This window comes from Salmo salar, chromosome 24 (genome assembly GCF_965601325.2).
Source record: "Salmo salar chromosome 24, fSalSal1, whole genome shotgun sequence".
Taxonomy (NCBI): Eukaryota; Metazoa; Chordata; class Actinopteri; order Salmoniformes; family Salmonidae; genus Salmo; species Salmo salar.
Genome location: NC_138314.1, coordinates 38969363 through 38987996, shown reverse-complemented (window position 1 = coordinate 38987996; position 18634 = coordinate 38969363). Strand labels below are relative to the sequence as shown.

The following is an 18634-nucleotide window of genomic DNA, read 5'->3' as shown; positions in this document are numbered from 1 at the left end:
CATAAGTATTCAGACCCTTTACTCAGTACTTTCTTGAAGCATCTTTGGCAGAAATTACAGCCTTGAGTCTTCTTGGGTATGACCCTACAAGCTTGGCACACCTGTATTTGGGGAGTTTCTCCCATTCTTCTCAGCAGATCCTCCAAGCTCTATCAGGTTGGATGGGGAGCGTCGCTGCACAGCTAATTTTCAGGTCTCACCAGAAATGTTAGATCGGGTTCAAGTCCGGACTCTGGCTGGGCCTCTCCTGGACATTCAGAGACTTGTCCCGAAGCCACTCCTGCGATGTCTTGGCTGTGTGCTTAGGGTCGTTGTCCTGTTGGAAGGTGAACCTTCACCCCAGTCCGGAGCAGGTTTTCATCAAGGATCTCGCTGTACTTTGCTCCGTTCATCTTTCCCTCGATTCTGACTAGTATCCCAGTCCCTGCCGCTGAAAAACATCCCCACAGCATGATGCTGCCACCACCATGCTTCACCTTAGGGATGGTGCCAGGTTTCCTCCAGACGTGACGCTTGGCATTCAGGCCAAAGAATTCGATCTTGGTTTCATCAGACCTGAGAATGTTGTTTCTCATGGTCTCAGAGTCTTTTGGCAAACTCCAAGAGGAGTTTGGAGTGCCTTTTGTCATGTGCCTTTTACTGAGGAGTGGTTTCCGTCTGACCACTCTACCATAAAAGGCCTGATTGGTGGAGTGCTGCAGAGATGGTTGTCCTTCTGGAAGGTTCTCCCATCTCCACAGAGCTCTCCAAGTGGGTTAATGCATTAAAAAAGCACATGCATTACTATGGTAGCAATTGAAAAAACACATTGGAGATCATGGGGAAATTATTAGGCCAAAGTTGAGAACACAACAGTTGACACAAGACTGACACAAGACTGAATCCAAACATTGCACTGTTGATTTTATGTGCATTTTACATTTACTGTACTTTTCACAGAATTTTGTCTATAACAAAATCTGAAAATAGTCTGGATACATTCAGTTACATAATAATAAGAATATTCATAACAATTTTGGACTAGGAGAAAGATTAGAAAAAACTATTTCTGAATGTGTCTCTAAGTGGCCTCATACCTCTCCAAGCTGCACAGTTCCTCAGTTATTTCAATAAACATTTTGTCACACCCTGATCTGGTTCACCTGTCCTTGTGATTGTCTCCACCCCTCCAGGTGTCGCTTATTATCCCTGGTGTATATATCCCTGTGTTTCCTGTCTCTCTGTGCCAGGTCGTCTTGTTTGCCAAGTCAACCAGCGGTTTTCCTTGCTCCTATTTTTCCCAGTCTCTGTTTCTAGTCCTCCTGGTTTCAACCCTTGCCTGTCCTGGCTTCGAACCCGCCTGCCTGACCACTCCGCCTGTTCTGACTACCAGCCTGCCTATCCCCTTGTACTGATTTGGACTCGGATCTGGTTTCTGACCCCTACCTGGCCTGACCTCGAGACTGCCTATCGTCTGGTACTGTTTGGACTCTGACCTGGTTTATGAACTCTTGCCTGACCCTGACCTGCCTTTGCCTACTCCCTCTGTCATAATAAATAACGGAGCTCTACCATCGGCCTCCTCCGTCTGCATTTGGATCTCGTCTTGTTCCCTGATACATTTATGATTCAAGGAAACGAGCCTTGTACGATAAGATGTTGTGTTTTTTTTTTAGCTCTCCTAGCTTTCTCATAATTTTTTTTACTTCATCGTTATTTAACCAGGTAGGCCAGTTGAGAACAAGTTCTCATTTACAACTGCGACCTGGCCAAGATAAAGCAAAGCAGTGCGACACACACATCACAAAGTTACATATGGGATAAACAAACGTGATAAACACAATAGAAAAGTCTATATACAGTGTGTGAAAATGTAGTATGATTAGGGAGGTAAGGCAATAAATTGGCCATAGTGGTGAAATAATTACAATTTAGCAAATAAACACTGGAGTGATAGTTGTGCAGAAGATGAATGTGCAAGTAGAAATACTGGGGTGCAAAGGAGCAAAAAATAAATAACAATATGGGAATGAGGTAGTTGGGTGGGCTATTTACAGATGGGCTATGTACAGGTGCAATGATTGGTAAGCTGTTCTGACAGCTGATGCTTAAAGTTAGTGAGGGAGATATGAGTCTCCTGCTTCAGTGATTTTTGCAATTCGTTCCAGTCATTGGCGAGAACTGGAAGGGAAGGCGGCCAAAGAAGGAGTTGGCTTTGGGGATGACCAATGAAATATAACTGCTGGAGCGCGTGCTACGGGTGGGTGCTGCTATGGTGACCAGTGAGCTGAGATAAGGCGGGGCTTTACCTAGCAAAGACTTATAGATGACCTGGAGCCAGTGGGTTTGGCTACGAATATGAAGCAAGGGCCAGCCAACGAGAGAGTACAGGTCGCGGTGGTGGGTAGTGTATGGGGCTTTGGTGACAAAACGGATGGCACTGTGATAGACTACATCCAATCTGCTGAGTAGAGTGTTGGAGGCTACTTTGTAAATGACATCGCCGAAGTCAAGGATCAGTAGGATAGTCAGTTTTACGAGGGTATGTTTGGCAGCATGAGTGAAGGATGCTTTGTTGGGAAATAGGAAGCCGATTTTAGATTTTATTTTGGATTGGAGATGCTTAATGTGAGTCTGGAAAGAGAGTTTACAGTCTAATCAGACACCTAGGTATTTGTAGTTGTCCACATATTCTAAGTCAGAACTGTGCAGAGTAGTTATGCTAGACAGGCGGGCAGGTGCGGGCAGCGATCGGTTGAAGAGCATGCATTTAGTTTTACTTGCATTTAAGAGCAGTTGGAGGCCACGGAAGGAGTGTTGTATGACATTGAAGCTCGTCTGGAGGGTTGTTAACACAGTGTCCAAGGAAGGGCCAGAAGTATACAGAATGGTGTCATCTGCGTAGAGGTGGATCACAGAATCACCAGCAGCAAGAGCGACATCATTGATGTATACAGAGAAAAGAGTCGGCCCGAGAATTGAACCCTGACAACAGGCCCTCCGATTTGACACACTGAACTCTATCTGAGAAGTAGTTGGTGAACCAGGCGAGGCAGTCATTTGAGAAACCAAGGCTGTTGAGTCTGCCGATAATAATGTGGTGATTGACAGAATTCAAAACCCTTGGCCAGGTCGATGAAGACGGCTGCACAGTATTGTCTTTTATCGATGGCGGTTATGATATCGTTTAGGACCTTGAGCGTGGCTGAGGTGCACCCATGACCAGCTTGGAAACCAGATTGCATAGCGGAGAAGGTACGGTGGGATTCGAAATGGTCGGTGATCTGTTTGTTAACATGGCTTTCAAAGACTTTAGAAAGGCAGGGTAGGATATATATAGGTTTGTAACAGTTTGGGTCTAGAGTGTCTCCCCATTTGAAGAGGGGGATGACCGCAACAGCTTTAGAATCTTTAGGGATCTCAGACTATACGAAAGAGAGGTTGAACAGGCTAGTAATAGGGGTTGCAACAATTACGGCGGACAATTGTCTAGGCCAGCTGATTTGTAGGGGTCCAGATTTTGCAGTTCTTTCAGAACATCAGCTATCTGGATTTAGGTGAATGTGAAATTGGGGATGCTTGGGCAAGTTGCTAGGGGGGTGCAGAGCTGTTGACCGGGGTAGGGGTGGCCAGGTGGAAAGCATGGCCAGCCGTAGAAAAATGCTTATTGAAATTCTCGATTATCGTAGATTTATCGGTGGTGACAGTGTTTCCTAGCCTCAGTGCAGTGGGCAGCTGGGAGGAGGTGCTCTTATTCTCCATGGACTTTACAGTGTCGCAGAACTTTTTGGAGTTTGAGCTACAGGATGCAAATTTCTGTTTGAAAAAGCTAGCCTTTGCTTTCCTAACTGCCTGTGTACATTGGTTCCTAACTTCCCTGAAAAGTTGATTATCGCGGAGGCTATTTGATGCGAATGCAGTACGCCACAGGATGTTTTTGTGCTGGTCAAGGGCAGTCAGGTCTGGAGTGAACCAAGGGCTATATCTATTCTTAGTTCTACATTTTTTGAATGGGGCATGCTTATTTAAGATGGTGAGGAAAGCACTTTTAAAGAATAACCAGGCATCCTCTACTGACATTTACATTTTAGTCATTTCGCAGACGCTCTTATCCAGAGCGACTTACAGTTGTGAATGCATACATTTCATTTCATGCATTTTTTTAAATTTATTTTGTACTGCCCCCCGTGGGAATCGAACCCACAACCCTGGCGTTGCACACACGATGCTGGCGTTGCAAACACCATGCTCTACCAACTGAGCCACAGGGAAGGCCGGAGTCTAGTCAATATCCTTCCAGGACACCCAGGCCAGGTCGATTAGAAAGGCCTGCTCGCTGAAGTGTTTTATGGAGCGTTTGACAGTGATGAGGGGTGGTCATTTGACCACGGACCCATTACAGACGCAGGCAATGAGGCAGTGATCACTGAGATCCTGGTTGAAGACAGCAGAGGTGTATTTAGAGGGCAGGTTGGTCAGGATGATATCTATGAGGGTGCCCGTGTTTACAGATTTAGGGTTGTACCTGGTAGGTTCCATGATCATTTGTGTGAGATTGAGGGCATCTAGCTTAGATTGTATGACGGTCGGGGTGTTAAGCATATCCCAGTTTAGGTCACCTAACAGTACAAACTCTGAAGATAAATGGGGGGCAATTAATTCACATATGGTGTCCATGGCACAGCTGGGGGCTGAGTGGGGTCTATAACAAGCGGCAACAGTGAGAGACATATCTGGAAAGGTGGATTTTTACAAGTAGAAGCTCGAACTGTTTGGGCACAGATCTGGATAGCATGACAGAACTCTGCAGGCTATCTCTGCAGTAGATTGCAACTCTACCCCCTTTGGCAGTTCTATCTTGGCGGAAAATGTTATAGTTGGGGATGGAAATCTCAGAATTTTTGGTGGCCTTCCTAAGCCAGGATTCAGACACGGCTAGGACATCAGGGTTGGCGGAGTGTGCTAAAGCAGTGAATAAAACAAACATAGGGAGGGGGCTTCTGATGTTAAAAGCCTTGGTTTCATGCATGTTATGGTTACAGAAGTCAACAAATGAAGGAACTGGAGGAACTGGAGCATACACACTTGTCGTTTTTAGTTTGGAACACAGCTCCGCGTCCCAACCATCACACAATTACTGCTGTTTGCCCAATAACAAAAACGTTCCATTATAAAAATAGCAGATCTGGGTCAGGTGGGCATTTGAAATCGTATTCTATTGCCGAAATAGCTAGCTAAGTTATAAAATCTGATCTTCGTGTAAGGCTTTCCACAGGCACTTCAAACATACAGGTTGCAATTTTGCTGCGCATAGAATGGAGCGATGAGTGCTTTCAAGTGGGTGTTCTGCAGCTGTTCAGCACAACCCAGGATATAATTCATGTCATTCTTGTAACTGTGGATCATACACAGCGATCATAATCGTTGATACTGTAAATTACTTGAGTTTTCAAATATGGAAATGTGAAGTGAAATCTGAAGTTTACTTGTATAACATCAAAGCAGAATTTATTATAATATTCAACGTCTCATCTTTCAGAATACATCGACTCCTCTCGATTTACCGCATTTACCTCACTCATACAAATTCGCAAAAGTAGCCCAATTAGCAGGAGGAATGGGAGCATCTTCTTGTCGTGCACAGTGCTCAAGTATATAACGGCTGTCAGTCAAAACCCATACAGTGCTGTGAAGCGGAGAAGCGGAGAACCTGAGCTCCGACGTCAGGTATACCAGGTTACCTGCCAGACACTGCATTCCAATTTAAGCGTTTATCAGTGTCCAAATCTGTCATTTTCAACCAGTCTACAGGTACGAGTGTAAAGGGCTGCAGTACAATTACATTACTTTTCTAAGGTAACCAATAACCTTCCAAGCTGTAGTGAGTGGTATAGATGTAGTGAGAGCTGTAGTGAGTGGTATAGATGTAGTGAGAGCTGTAGTGAGTGGTATAGATGTAGTGAGAGCTGTAGTGAGTGGTATAGATGTAGTGAGAGCTGTAGTGAGTGGTATAGATGTAGTGAGAGCTGTAGTGAGTGGTATAGATGTAGTGAGAGCTGTAGTGAGTGGTGTAGATGTAGTGAGAGCTGTAGTGAGAGCTGGAGTGGGTGGTATAGATGTAGTGAGAGCTGTAGTGAGTGGTATAGATGTAGTGAGAGCTGTAGTGAGTGGTATAGATGTAGTGAGAGCTGTAGTGAGTGGTATAGATGTAGTGAGAGCTGTAGTGAGTGGTATAGATGTAGTGAGAGCTGTAGTGAGTGGTATAGATGTAGTGAGAGCTGTAGTGAGTGGTATAGATGTAGTGAGAGCTGTAGTGAGTGGTATAGATGTAGTGAGAGCTGTAGTGAGTGGTATAGATGTAGTGAGAGCTGTAGTGAGTGGTATAGATGTAGTGAGAGCTGTAGTGAGTGGTATAGATGTAGTGAGAGCTGTAGTGAGTGGTATAGATGTAGTGAGAGCTGTAGTGAGTGGTATAGATGTAGTGAGAGCTGTAGTGAGTGGTATAGATGTAGTGAGAGCTGTAGTGAGTGGTATAGATGTAGTGAGAGCTGTAGTGAGTGGTATAGATGTAGTGAGAGCTGTAGTGAGTGGTATAGATGTAGTGAGAGCTGTAGTGAGTGGTATAGATGTAGTGAGAGCTGGAGTGAGTGGTATAGATGTAGTGAGAGCTGGAGTGAGTGGTATCGATGTAGTGAGAGCTGGAGTGAGTGGTATAGATGTAGTGAGAGCTGTAGTGAGTGGTATAGATGTAGTGAGAGCTGTAGTGAGTGGTATAGATGTAGTGAGAGCTGTAGTGAGTATTATAGATGTAGTGAGAGCTGTAGTGAGTGGTATAGATGTAGTGAGTGGTATAGATGTAGTGAGTGGTATAGATGTAGTGAGAGCTGTAGTGAGTGGTATAGATGTAGTGAGTGGTATAGATGTAGTGAGAGCTGTAATGAGTGGTATAGATGTAGTGAGAGCTGGAGTGAGTGGTATCGATGTAGTGAGAGCTGGAGTGAGTGGTATCGATGTAGTGAGAGCTGTAGTGAGTGGTATCGATGTAGTGAGAGCTGTAATGAGTGGTATAGATGTAGTGAGAGCTGTAGTGAGTGGTATAGATGTAGTGAGAGCTGTAGTGAGTGGTATAGATGTAGTGAGAGCTGTAGTGAGTGGTATAGATGTAGTGAGTGGTATAGATGTAGTGAGAGCTGTAGTGAGTGGTGTAGATGTAGTGAGAGCTGTAGTGAGTGGTGTAGATGTAGTGAGAGCTGTAGTGAGTGGTATAGATGTAGTGAGAGCTGTAGTGAGTGGTATAGATGTAGTGAGAGCTGTAGTGAGTGGTATAGATGTAGTGCGAGCTGTAGTGAGTGGTATAGATGTAGTGAGAGCTGTAGTGAGTGGTATAGATGTAGTGACAGCTGTAGTGAGTGGTATAGATGTAGTGAGTGGTATAGATGTAGTGAGAGCTGTAATGAGTGGTATAGATGTAGTGACAGCTGTAGTGAGTGGTATAGATGTAGTGAGAGCTGTAGTGAGTGGTATAGATGTAGTGAGAGCTGTAGTGAGTGGTATAGATGTAGTGACAGCTGTAGTGAGTGGTATAGATGTAGTGAGAGCTGTAGTGAGTGGTATAGATGTAGTGCGAGCTGTAGTGAGTGGTATAGATGTAGTGCGAGCTGTAGTGAGTGGTATAGATGTAGTGAGAGCTGTAGTGAGTGGTATAGATGTAGTGAGAGCTGTAGTGAGTGGTGTAGATGTAGTGAGAGCTGTAGTGAGTGGTATAGATGTAGTGAGAGCTGTAGTGAGTGGTATAGATGTAGTGAGAGCTGTAGTGAGTGGTATAGATGTAGTGAGAGCTGTAGTGAGTGGTATAGATGTAGTGAGAGCTGTAGTGAGTGGTATAGATGTAGTGAGAGCTGTAGTGAGTGGTGTAGATGTAGTGAGAGCTGTAGTGAGTGGTATAGATGTAGTGAGAGCTGTAGTGGGTGGTATAGATGTAGTGAGAGCTGTAGTGGGTGGTATAGATGTAGTGAGAGCTGTAGTGAGTGGTATAGATGTAGTGAGAGCTGTAGTGAGTGGTATAGATGTAGTGAGAGCTGTAGTGAGTGGTATAGATGTAGTGAGAGCTGTAGTGAGTGGTATAGATGTAGTGAGAGCTGTAGTGAGTGGTATAGATGTAGTGAGAGCTGTAGTGAGTGGTATAGATGTAGTGAGAGCTGTAGTGAGTGGTATAGATGTAGTGAGAGCTGTAGTGAGTGGTATAGATGTAGTGAGAGCTGTAGTGGGTGGTATAGATGTAGTGAGAGCTGTAGTGAGTGGTATAGATGTAGTGAGAGCTGTAGTGAGTGGTATAGATGTAGTGAGAGCTGTAGTGAGTGGTATAGATGTAGTGAGAGCTGTAGTGAGTGGTATAGATGTAGTGAGTGGTATAGATGTAGTGAGAGCTGTAGTGAGTGGTGTAGATGTAGTGAGAGCTGTAGTGAGTGGTATAGATGTAGTGAGAGCTGTAGTGAGTGGTATAGATGTAGTGAGAGCTGTAGTGAGTGGTATAGATGTAGTGAGAGCTGTAGTGAGTGGTATAGATGTAGTGAGAGCTGTAGTGAGTGGTATAGATGTAGTGAGTGGTATAGATGTAGTGAGAGCTGTAGTGAGTGGTGTAGATGTAGTGAGAGCTGTAGTGAGTGGTGTAGATGTAGTGAGAGCTGTAGTGAGTGGTATAGATGTAGTGAGAGCTGTAGTGAGTGGTATAGATGTAGTGAGAGCTGTAGTGAGTGGTATAGATGTAGTGCGAGCTGTAGTGAGTGGTATAGATGTAGTGAGAGCTGTAGTGAGTGGTATAGATGTAGTGACAGCTGTAGTGAGTGGTATAGATGTAGTGAGTGGTATAGATGTAGTGAGAGCTGTAATGAGTGGTATAGATGTAGTGACAGCTGTAGTGAGTGGTATAGATGTAGTGAGAGCTGTAGTGAGTGGTACAGATGTAGTGAGAGCTGTAGTGAGTGGTATAGATGTAGTGACAGCTGTAGTGAGTGGTATAGATGTAGTGCGAGCTGTAGTGAGTGGTATAGATGTAGTGCGAGCTGTAGTGAGTGGTATAGATGTAGTGCGAGCTGTAGTGAGTGGTATAGATGTAGTGAGAGCTGTAGTGAGTGGTATAGATGTAGTGAGAGCTGTAGTGAGTGGTATAGATGTAGTGAGAGCTGTAGTGAGTGGTATAGATGTAGTGACAGCTGTAGTGAGTGGTATAGATGTAGTGAGAGCTGTAGTGAGTGGTATAGATGTAGTGAGAGCTGTAGTGAGTGGTATAGATGTAGTGAGAGCTGTAGTGAGTGGTATAGATGTAGTGAGAGCTGTAGTGAGTGGTATAGATGTAGTGAGAGCTGTAGTGAGTGGTGTAGATGTAGTGAGAGCTGTAGTGAGTGGTATAGATGTAGTGAGCGCTGTAGTGAGTGGTATAGATGTAGTGAGAGCTGTAGTGGGTGGTATAGATGTAGTGAGAGCTGTAGTGAGTGGTATAGATGTAGTGAGAGCTGTAGTGAGTGGTATAGATGTAGTGAGAGCTGTAGTGAGTGGTATAGATGTAGTGAGAGCTGTAGTGAGTGGTATAGATGTAGTGAGAGCTGTAGTGAGTGGTATAGATGTAGTGACAGCTGTAGTGAGTGGTATAGATGTAGTGAGATCTGTAGTGAGTGGTATAGATGTAGTGAGAGCTGTAGTGAGTGGTATAGATGTAGTGAGAGCTGTAGTGGGTGGTATAGATGTAGTGAGAGCTGTAGTGAGTGGTATAGATGTAGTGAGAGCTGTAGTGAGTGGTATAGATGTAGTGAGAGCTGTAGTGAGTGGTATAGATGTAGTGAGAGCTGTAGTGAGTGGTATAGATGTAGTGAGAGCTGTAGTGAGTGGTATAGATGTAGTGAGAGCTGTAGTGAGTGGTATAGATGTAGTGACAGCTGTAGTGAGTGGTATAGATGTAGTGACAGCTGTAGTGAGTGGTATAGATGTAGTGACAGCTGTAGTGAGTGGTATAGATGTAGTGACAGCTGTAGTGAGTGGTATAGATGTAGTGAGAGCTGTAGTGAGTGGTATAGATGTAGTGAGAGCTGTAGTGAGTGGTATAGATGTAGTGACAGCTGTAGTGAGTGGTATAGATGTAGTGAGAGCTGTAGTGAGTGGTATAGATGTAGTGACAGCTGTAGTGAGTGGTATAGATGTAGTGACAGCTGTAGTGAGTGGTATAGATGTAGTGAGAGCTGTAGTGAGTGGTATAGATGTAGTGAGAGCTGTAGTGAGTGGTATAGATGTAGTGAGAGCTGTAGTGAGTGGTGTAGATGTAGTGAGAGCTGTAGTGAGTGGTATAGATGTAGTGAGAGCTGTAGTGAGTGGTATAGATGTAGTGAGAGCTGTAGTGGGTGGTATAGATGTAGTGAGAGCTGTAGTGAGTGGTATAGATGTAGTGAGAGCTGTAGTGAGTGGTATAGATGTAGTGAGAGCTGTAGTGAGTGGTATAGATGTAGTGAGAGCTGTAGTGAGTGGTATAGATGTAGTGAGAGCTGTAGTGAGTGGTATAGATGTAGTGAGAGCTGTAGTGAGTGGTATAGATGTAGTGAGAGCTGTAGTGAGTGGTATAGATGTAGTGACAGCTGTAGTGAGTGGTATAGATGTAGTGAGAGCTGTAGTGAGTGGTATAGATGTAGTGAGAGCTGTAGTGAGTGGTATAGATGTAGTGACAGCTGTAGTGAGTGGTATAGATGTAGTGAGAGCTGTAGTGAGTGGTATAGATGTAGTGACAGCTGTAGTGAGTGGTATAGATGTAGTGACAGCTGTAGTGAGTGGTATAGATGTAGTGAGAGCTGGGCTCTCTCACCTGTGGGCGGTGGCATCTCTGGGCTCCCTGCCAGGGATCCTGTTTCCAGAGGGCTCCCTGCTAGGGATCCCGTCTCCAGAGGGCTCAAAGCGGGAGTGCAGCAGGCTCAGGCAGGAGGACAGGGACTGACTGGAGTCCTCTCGGGATACTACACACACACAGAAAATCAGTAGCATTCAGTCAACATTACATTCAGTCAACATTACGTTAGACAATAGGTTTGGTTTTACAGAGTTGACAACATATTTAGAGTAGCCAACCCTGGATAATATACTATAACAAGTGCCATTATTGAACACTGCACTTCTGATAACCAATCTTTCCATTCTATTCACTTGATGCTGCTCAGAGTAAAATACACAATGGCATCTCCGTTAAATTCTCATTAATGCAGAGAGACGACTAAGAAAACTGGTTTGACAACCAGAAATAACCAGATCTTTAAAAAGGATGTGGAAGGCTCAGTTTCAAGGTAAAACTGAGTGTGTCTCTGCCCTGCAGCCCATAAATTGCTGTGAAACTGCCTGGTTTTTAATAAAAATGCCAAGGAGCCACCTGAGAGAGATAAAATAGGAGCATCTGTGTGTTCGTGTGTCTGTACTCAGGCATGTGTGTGTGTGTGTCTGTACTCAGGCATGTGTGTGTGTGTGTGTGTGTGTGTGTGTGTGTGTGTGTGTGTGTGTGTGTGTGTGTGTGTGTGTGTGTGTGTGTGTGTGTGTGTGTGTGTGTGTGTGTGCGTCTTCATTTGAGTTGGGGTGAGGCTTCCCACTTCCTTCTCTTCCTCAGTAAACCACCTCATCACTTCGCTTTAAGTGTGCGATTTATCAAATCTTTGCAGGGATTTCATGCCAGTCTGTGAACCACTTAGTATATAAAAAAAAGTACTTAGCATGCAAAATAGTTTTTTTGCATGTATTAATGATGACACCCTGGGAGGCTCTCTGACTAAAGGCTTTGCCCTCACTACGTGTTTATGTGTACTTCAGCGTGTTCTGATGCAACCTCTCCAGACATAGTGGGGACGTTAAGAGAATTAAGATTGAAGGTAATTCTCGAAGTCTACATAGATGTTGCATGCCTAGAGATATGGAAGTCTTGTGAAACTGACTCAGACCTCCCGTTAGATAAGCAATGAAGGTCTACAGTAGCCTCAACAGCACCCTCTATAGTAGCACCATGGTGTAGCCGGAGGGCAGCCATTTTCCGTCCTCTGGTTACATTGACTTCAATACAAAACCTAGGAGGCTCATGGTTCTCACCCCCTTCCACAGACTTACACAGTAAGGAGGACGTCCTCGAACCAGTCAGCGCTCTTGCAGTATGAACTATCATTTTGTACATTCCCTTAAAGGATCAGAGAATTAATCTTGTACTGAAAGCATAAGTAGGCAGGGCAAACTTGTTTTGGTGATTTCTGGTATATATATCATCAAAACAAATCAATCACGGCACGTTTTTGGACTCATTCAGCAGTTTTTTTTAACCTGATTAAGTAAAATACCATTGGAAATTAATGTTGTAAGTTGAATTTATATTCCTAAAATGTAAGTTCAAAATGATGCTGTCACTGCTCTCTGTTGACAAGACATTTTGATTAATAGCCCAATGTCAAAACCGTTTTAATGGGTGCAAATCAATAACCATTATGAAGACACAGTTTGTGATACATTTTATGTTTAGGTTTTCAATATGCTATCTACACATACAGTACCAGTCAAAAGTATGGACACACCTACTCATTCAAGGGTTTTTCTTGATTTTTTTTACTATTTTCTACATTGTATAATAATAGTGAAGACATCAAATCTATGAAATAACACATGAAATCATGTAGTAACCAAAAAAGTGCTAAACAAATCAAAATATATTTTATATATGAGATTCTTTAAAGTAGCCACCCTTTGCCTTGATGACAGCTTTGCACACTCTTGACATTCTCTGAACCAGCTTCATGAGGTAGTCACCTGGAATGCATTTCAATTAACAGGTGTACCTTGTTCGAAGTTAATTTGTGGAATTTCTTTCCTTCTTAATGTGTTTGAGCCAATCAGTTGTGTTGTGACAACACAACCCTAGCAAGTGTCTTTGGTCTAGTTAAAGTAGGCTTTTTCTAAACTTCCTAAATATCTGAGCAAACAAAGTTTATCCTGCTTAAACTTGGGTGTGTCCCTGGATATACATGTAGAGTTCATGCTCAAAATTTGAAGGCCAAAGTTTCCCTGGATGGGTGGCTGGCTGACAGAGGAGCAGAGAGGCTGGCTCTCACTACTATTCCCAATATAGTGCACTACTTTTGACCAGAGTCCGACTGGCCCTGGTCAAAAGTAGTGCACTATGTAGGAAATAGGGTGCCATTTGGAATGAAGCCGGTGGCTTTGCTGATGAATGAATGGGGAGTGTTTATACCGTGACGCTGGCGTTGGTCATCAGAGAGCTCCAGGTCCAACATCAGGTCGTCCTCATCCAGCTCAGAGGAACCCAGGTTGTTCAGTAGGTCCTGAGGACACAATACAGCAAACGTACATGTATGTGACTCAGAGTGTTGGACAAATTGAACAACTAGCTTGATGCATGGCACTTGACTTTGGGAGTAGCCTCAGGAGTTATGGGCTATAACTAGGGCCCAGAGTTTTTCCTTGTAAGGTTAGGAGGTGAGAAAACCTAGCACTATAGATATGAGACAAACAGACATACAAGGTCACTCTGTTTGCATTGACATTTTGTATGTTTTGTTAGGGTTCATTCATGGCTGTGCTAGAAACATAAGGGTTCACCAAAGCAAAGGTTATGAGATCCAATATCTTTATCTAATAACCAATTATCTAATCCATTGAGAATGGGAAGCCACTGGCCCAGTAAACATTGAAATGTTCAAAGGCATCCATATTCTGAGTAGTGGTTGTGGATTCATGTTCATGCTGACCCCTTTTCCTTGTGTTTCAAAGGGATATGCTACCATCTTGTGGTGACACCCAGAAAAACAGTTCCCCAGGTGGGTCTACAGGTGAAAAAAGATAGAAATGCAGATGACACTAGAGATGTCTTGGAGATAATTCATCTTCACTAAAGGTTTCTGATGGACAAGGTAAAAAGCATGGTAAAAAAATAAACGTGTTCATATAATTTGGAGAACATTGAGAAAGAAATGTGATGCCGTTATCACTGGTGAATCATATGATTCATGTAAGATGAATGTTGACTACAAACTAGCCAAAATGTCAGTGCAGTGTACCAAATTTACAACAAAGTATGTTTACGATGTAATAGCGTAGAGAACAGTATAACATTCTGGACTACATGAACTCCGTTTGAACATAACAATGTCACCAACTGGTTCTGACTCACATTGATCAACTTTAAGGGGGACAGATTAAAACTAGGCCTGCTCAACAGAGAATCTCTATTGAAATAGATTTTTAGTCCAAGGACTAGGCTTAATGTGTCTGGGAAACTGCCCCTAAATGTCAAGCTCAAGTCAAGCGTGTGAAATGGCAAAAATGTTCATGTAGTCGGCTGTCGGTGCTCAACCATTTCTGTATAAATGGCATCTAAGATATACATCATTTGGAGCTAAACTAATCTGTTAATGTCACCCCCCCCCCCCCCCCCCCAGCAATAGATGTGTATTAATACTGCTTCACTGTGCAAGCTCTGACCATTTTACCCCGCTATGATGTTTGAGTGAGTATCTTAAAAGAGGCAATCTGCAGTGGCTACACTTATTTTTGGACTTATAAATGAATGACATGTACCTATTGATTCTTGAAGAATATAACTTAGATTTCCCTCATAAGCTTAGTTCCAACTATCGTACCTCATCAGAACACAAAATATAAGCTTGTTTTACTCCACTGTTTTTAAACAAAGTAAATGTAAACAAATACTGTATAGCCTCAAAACATGGTTAAAACTATAATTTTGATGTCATGGATGGTCAGTCCTTGCATCCATAGCTCTGTCTATGATTTTGAGGGTGGTTACATTTACCCAGCCCCATCCCTCAACATTTTTACCAAAACAGGGGCGAGAATACAACTTTGTCATTGTTTCAACTGCTGATTGTCACTTTAACGCTAAATGGACACATTGTTTATTATCTATGCATAGTCCCTTTACCTCTACCTACATGTGCATGTGCTCGACTAACCGGTATTTTTTACTTCAGTTTATTTTAGTAAATACTTTAACACTGACTTTTCTTAAAACTGCATTGTGGGTTAAGGGCTTGTAAGTAACCATTTCACTGTAATGTTGTATTCGGCGCATGTGAGAAATAAAAATGTATTTGATTTGAAATGGTGGCGTGTTAAAACAAGGATCCATTTCTTCACTGCCAACTTCAGTAGGTCTCTTATTTTTCACCTAGAAAGACTTTTGGTCAGTAGATATTACATTCATTCTGTACCTGTGGCATAAATTCAAGAGGATCAATACAGAAAAGATTTGCAGTTGCAGAGGGTCCAGAAACCAGGGGTGTATTAATGAATGCATACCGTAGCCAAACAGTTTGCACAATAGCAGAACATTTTGAAACGGAAAAATTCAAACAAGCGTTTCTTATTGGACAAATCCGTTTGCTTCAGTTTGGTTCTTGGTGAATACCCAGATATAAAACTTTCACAAGAGTTAAGGAGGAGATATTCATAGAGAGATTAGTGTTAAAGGTACAATTCACTCAAATAAGTACTCAAATGTTTCATTACCAGTCTACTACAGGCCAGGGCAGATTACAATTTAGGGTTAGGACAATATATGATTAAATCGAATATCGTGATATTTGACATTGATGATATACCAAATTGATGACATTGATGATATACCAAATTCATATAGAAATGTGAGTTATAGATCTGTCATTATCATTTAAAGCAAGTCTAAGAAGCGGTACATCTGTTCTATGTGCGCTATTTCTATGCATGCCGTTCTTAAGTTTAGTTTTTGCGTCTTTTACTTTCGGTTTTGTACACCAACTTCAAACAGCTGAAAATACAATATTTTGGTTTATGGGAAATATATTTCAAAGCAGTTTAAATGGTACAATGATTATCTACACTATCCTTGCTTGTTTTGTCACATTGTCACACTGAAATTAGGCGAACGATTCAAATTTTTGCAACCAGGAAATGGCGGCGCGATCATTGTGCACCTTTAATGAGGACGTGACTATAATATTGTAAATAAAAACAAACATTTGAATTATCTAGTCATTAACGTCACAAAACGGTTATATTGGATATCGTGATATCAGGAGCAGCATATCGTAGAAGAGGTCTGCCCAAATATCACCCAACCCTATTACAATTCCCACATATTTTGTAATAAAGGTTGGTTAACTATTCCATGTTGTATGATAATGTCCTTTTACTTGTTCCTTCAACAGCCACACGCTACTCTTAGCATGTCTTATGAAGTGGATTCATCATCTACTATACATAATTTTATTTCCGTGGCAATGGCATTGACAAGTTTCTGCACTTGATTGTGTATCCTGAACCCACAGTAGAAGAGGGAGCAACCATATCCTGTTGGCTGTTGAGTGTATTCTAATTATGACACATAAGGGGGAGGGGGGTTATTTCCCCAGTGTTCCCTTGTACTTGTCCAGCTAACATACTTTAGCCTGCCTCTGCATTGCCCTTGACTGCTCATGAGACCACGAGCCTACTCAACAGACGATGGAAAACACTTCAGCATCTCAGTGAAGCTTTGCTCGTCACACTGGAGTGCCTTGTGTTATTCCCACAAATTTAAAAAGAGGATGGCAAAAAAAGGAGAATAAATTGGTAATACACTCCTACGGCCACGCTCTCCGATTCCCCATGAGAGCGCTTGGGGGAAAACTTCAAACCAAGATTGGAGAGACTGCCGCCACTTACATTTCATCAACCGCAGATTTAGCCACACATGCAAGTTTTGCACATGTGCTTTCCCTTCTGAGTATGGAAGATGAGGGGTGTTTGCGCCACTCCCAAAACTAAATACATCTTAGTATGATGCACTACAAAATAAGCACAAGTGTTTACTGTTTATGCAGGGATGTGGATTGGAGTGGCCAGACAGGGAAGGAGGCGTGAGCAATCCCTTGGGTGACAAATTGCTGTCGCCTTGGTAGGGGCTGCCTGTTGTACTGATCTGAAAAACAGTTAGTTATAGGATTAGTCTGTTTGATTCAGGGAAGTGCTGTTATCCCCATGTGAGAGTGTAATCCAGAAGAGGATGTGGCCATTGACTAAGCTATTTAGTCCGTAACACTAACGGTGCTAGCACCGCTCCCATCTCCCCTGCTGTCCTGTCCTGCTGTCCTGTGCTGTAAACACATACCAAGCTCCCCTGCTGTGCTGTCCTTTCATGTACTGTAATATAGTATAATGTATATACCGTGTATATATACAGTACCATTCAAAAGTTTGGACACACCTGCTCATTCAAGGATTTTTCTTAATTTTACTATTTTAGCGATGACATCCAAACTATGAAATAACACATATGGAATCATATAGTAACCCAAAAAAAAGTGTTAAACAAATGAAAATACATTTTATATTTGAGATTCTTCAAAGTAGCCACTCTGCATTGAGGACAGCTTTGCACAGTCTTGGCATTCTCTCAAACAGCTTCATGGGGTAGTCACCTGGAATGCATTTCAATGAACAGGTATACCTTTTTAAAAGTTAATTTGTGGAATCAGTTGTGTTGTGGCAAGGTAGGGGTGGTATACAGAAGATAGTAGAGGTCGACCGATTAATCAGAATGGCCGATTAATTCGGGCCGATTTCAAGTTTTCATAACAATCTGTAATCGGTATTTTTGGCAACCGATTAGGCGATTTTTTTATTTTTATTTTTATTTATTTTTACACCTTTATTTAACTAGGCAAGTCAGATTAAGAACACATTCTTATTTTCAACGACAGCCTAGGAACGGGGGTTAACTGCCTTGTTCAGGGGGGATTCTGGGATTCGTTTTTGCAACCTTCTGGTTACTAGTCCAACGCTCTAACCACCTGCCTTACATTGCACTACATGAGCAGCCTGCATGGCAGGCTGACTACCTGTTACGCGAGGGCAGCAAGAAGCCAAGGTAAGTTGCTAGCTAGCATTAAACTTATCTCATAAAAAACTATCAACCTTAACATAATCACTAGTTAACTACACATGGTGTGATGATATTACTAGTTTATCTAATGTGTCCTGCGTTGCATATAATCGATGCGGTGCCTGTTAATTTCTCATCGAATCACAGCCTACTTCGACAAACGGGTGATGATTTAACAAGCGCATTTGCGAAAAAAGCACTGTCGTTGCATCAATGTACCTAACCATAAACATCAATGCCTTTCTTTAAATTCAATACACAAGTATATATTTTTAAACCTGCATATTTAGTTAATATTGCCTGCTAACATGAAATTGTGTCACTGCTCTTGCGTACATTGCCTGGCTCATTGCGAACTAATTTGCCAGAATTTTACGTAATTATGACATACCACTGAAGGTTGTGCAATGTAACAGGAATATTTAGACTTAGGGATGCCCCCGTTAGATAAAATACGGACCGGTTCCGTATTTCACTGAAAGAAAAAAATGTTTTGGTTTCGAGATGATAGTTTCCGGATTCGACCATATCAATGACCTAAGGCTCGTATTTCTGCGTGTTTATTATATTATAATTAAGTCTATGATTTGATAGAGCAGTCTGACTGAGCAGTGGTAGGCACCAGCAGGCTCATAAGCATTCATTCAAACAGCACTTTCGTGCGTTTTGCCAGCAGCTCTTCACAATGCATTGCGCTGTTTATGACTTCAAGCC

The 18634-nt window shown here is 42.6% G+C and overlaps 1 protein-coding gene across 3 annotated transcripts in view; it reads right to left on the bottom strand.

Annotated features, from left to right (window-relative positions):
* LOC106585838 (serine-rich coiled-coil domain-containing protein 1) overlaps positions 1–18634 on the bottom strand; it is a 176509-nt gene that overhangs the window by 139832 nt on the left and 18043 nt on the right. For all 3 annotated transcript variants that reach the window (XR_014382566.1, XM_014172511.3, XM_082968703.1), the window contains exons 4-5: positions 13232–13322; positions 10826–10973 (exon numbers count right to left, since the gene is read on the bottom strand). Coding sequence is in view for 2 of the 3 variants with exons in the window: in XM_014172511.3 (XP_014027986.3) it covers positions 10826–10973; positions 13232–13322 (239 nt within the window). In the remaining variant the exon portion in view is untranslated. The remainder of the gene's footprint in view (positions 1–10825; positions 10974–13231; positions 13323–18634) is intronic.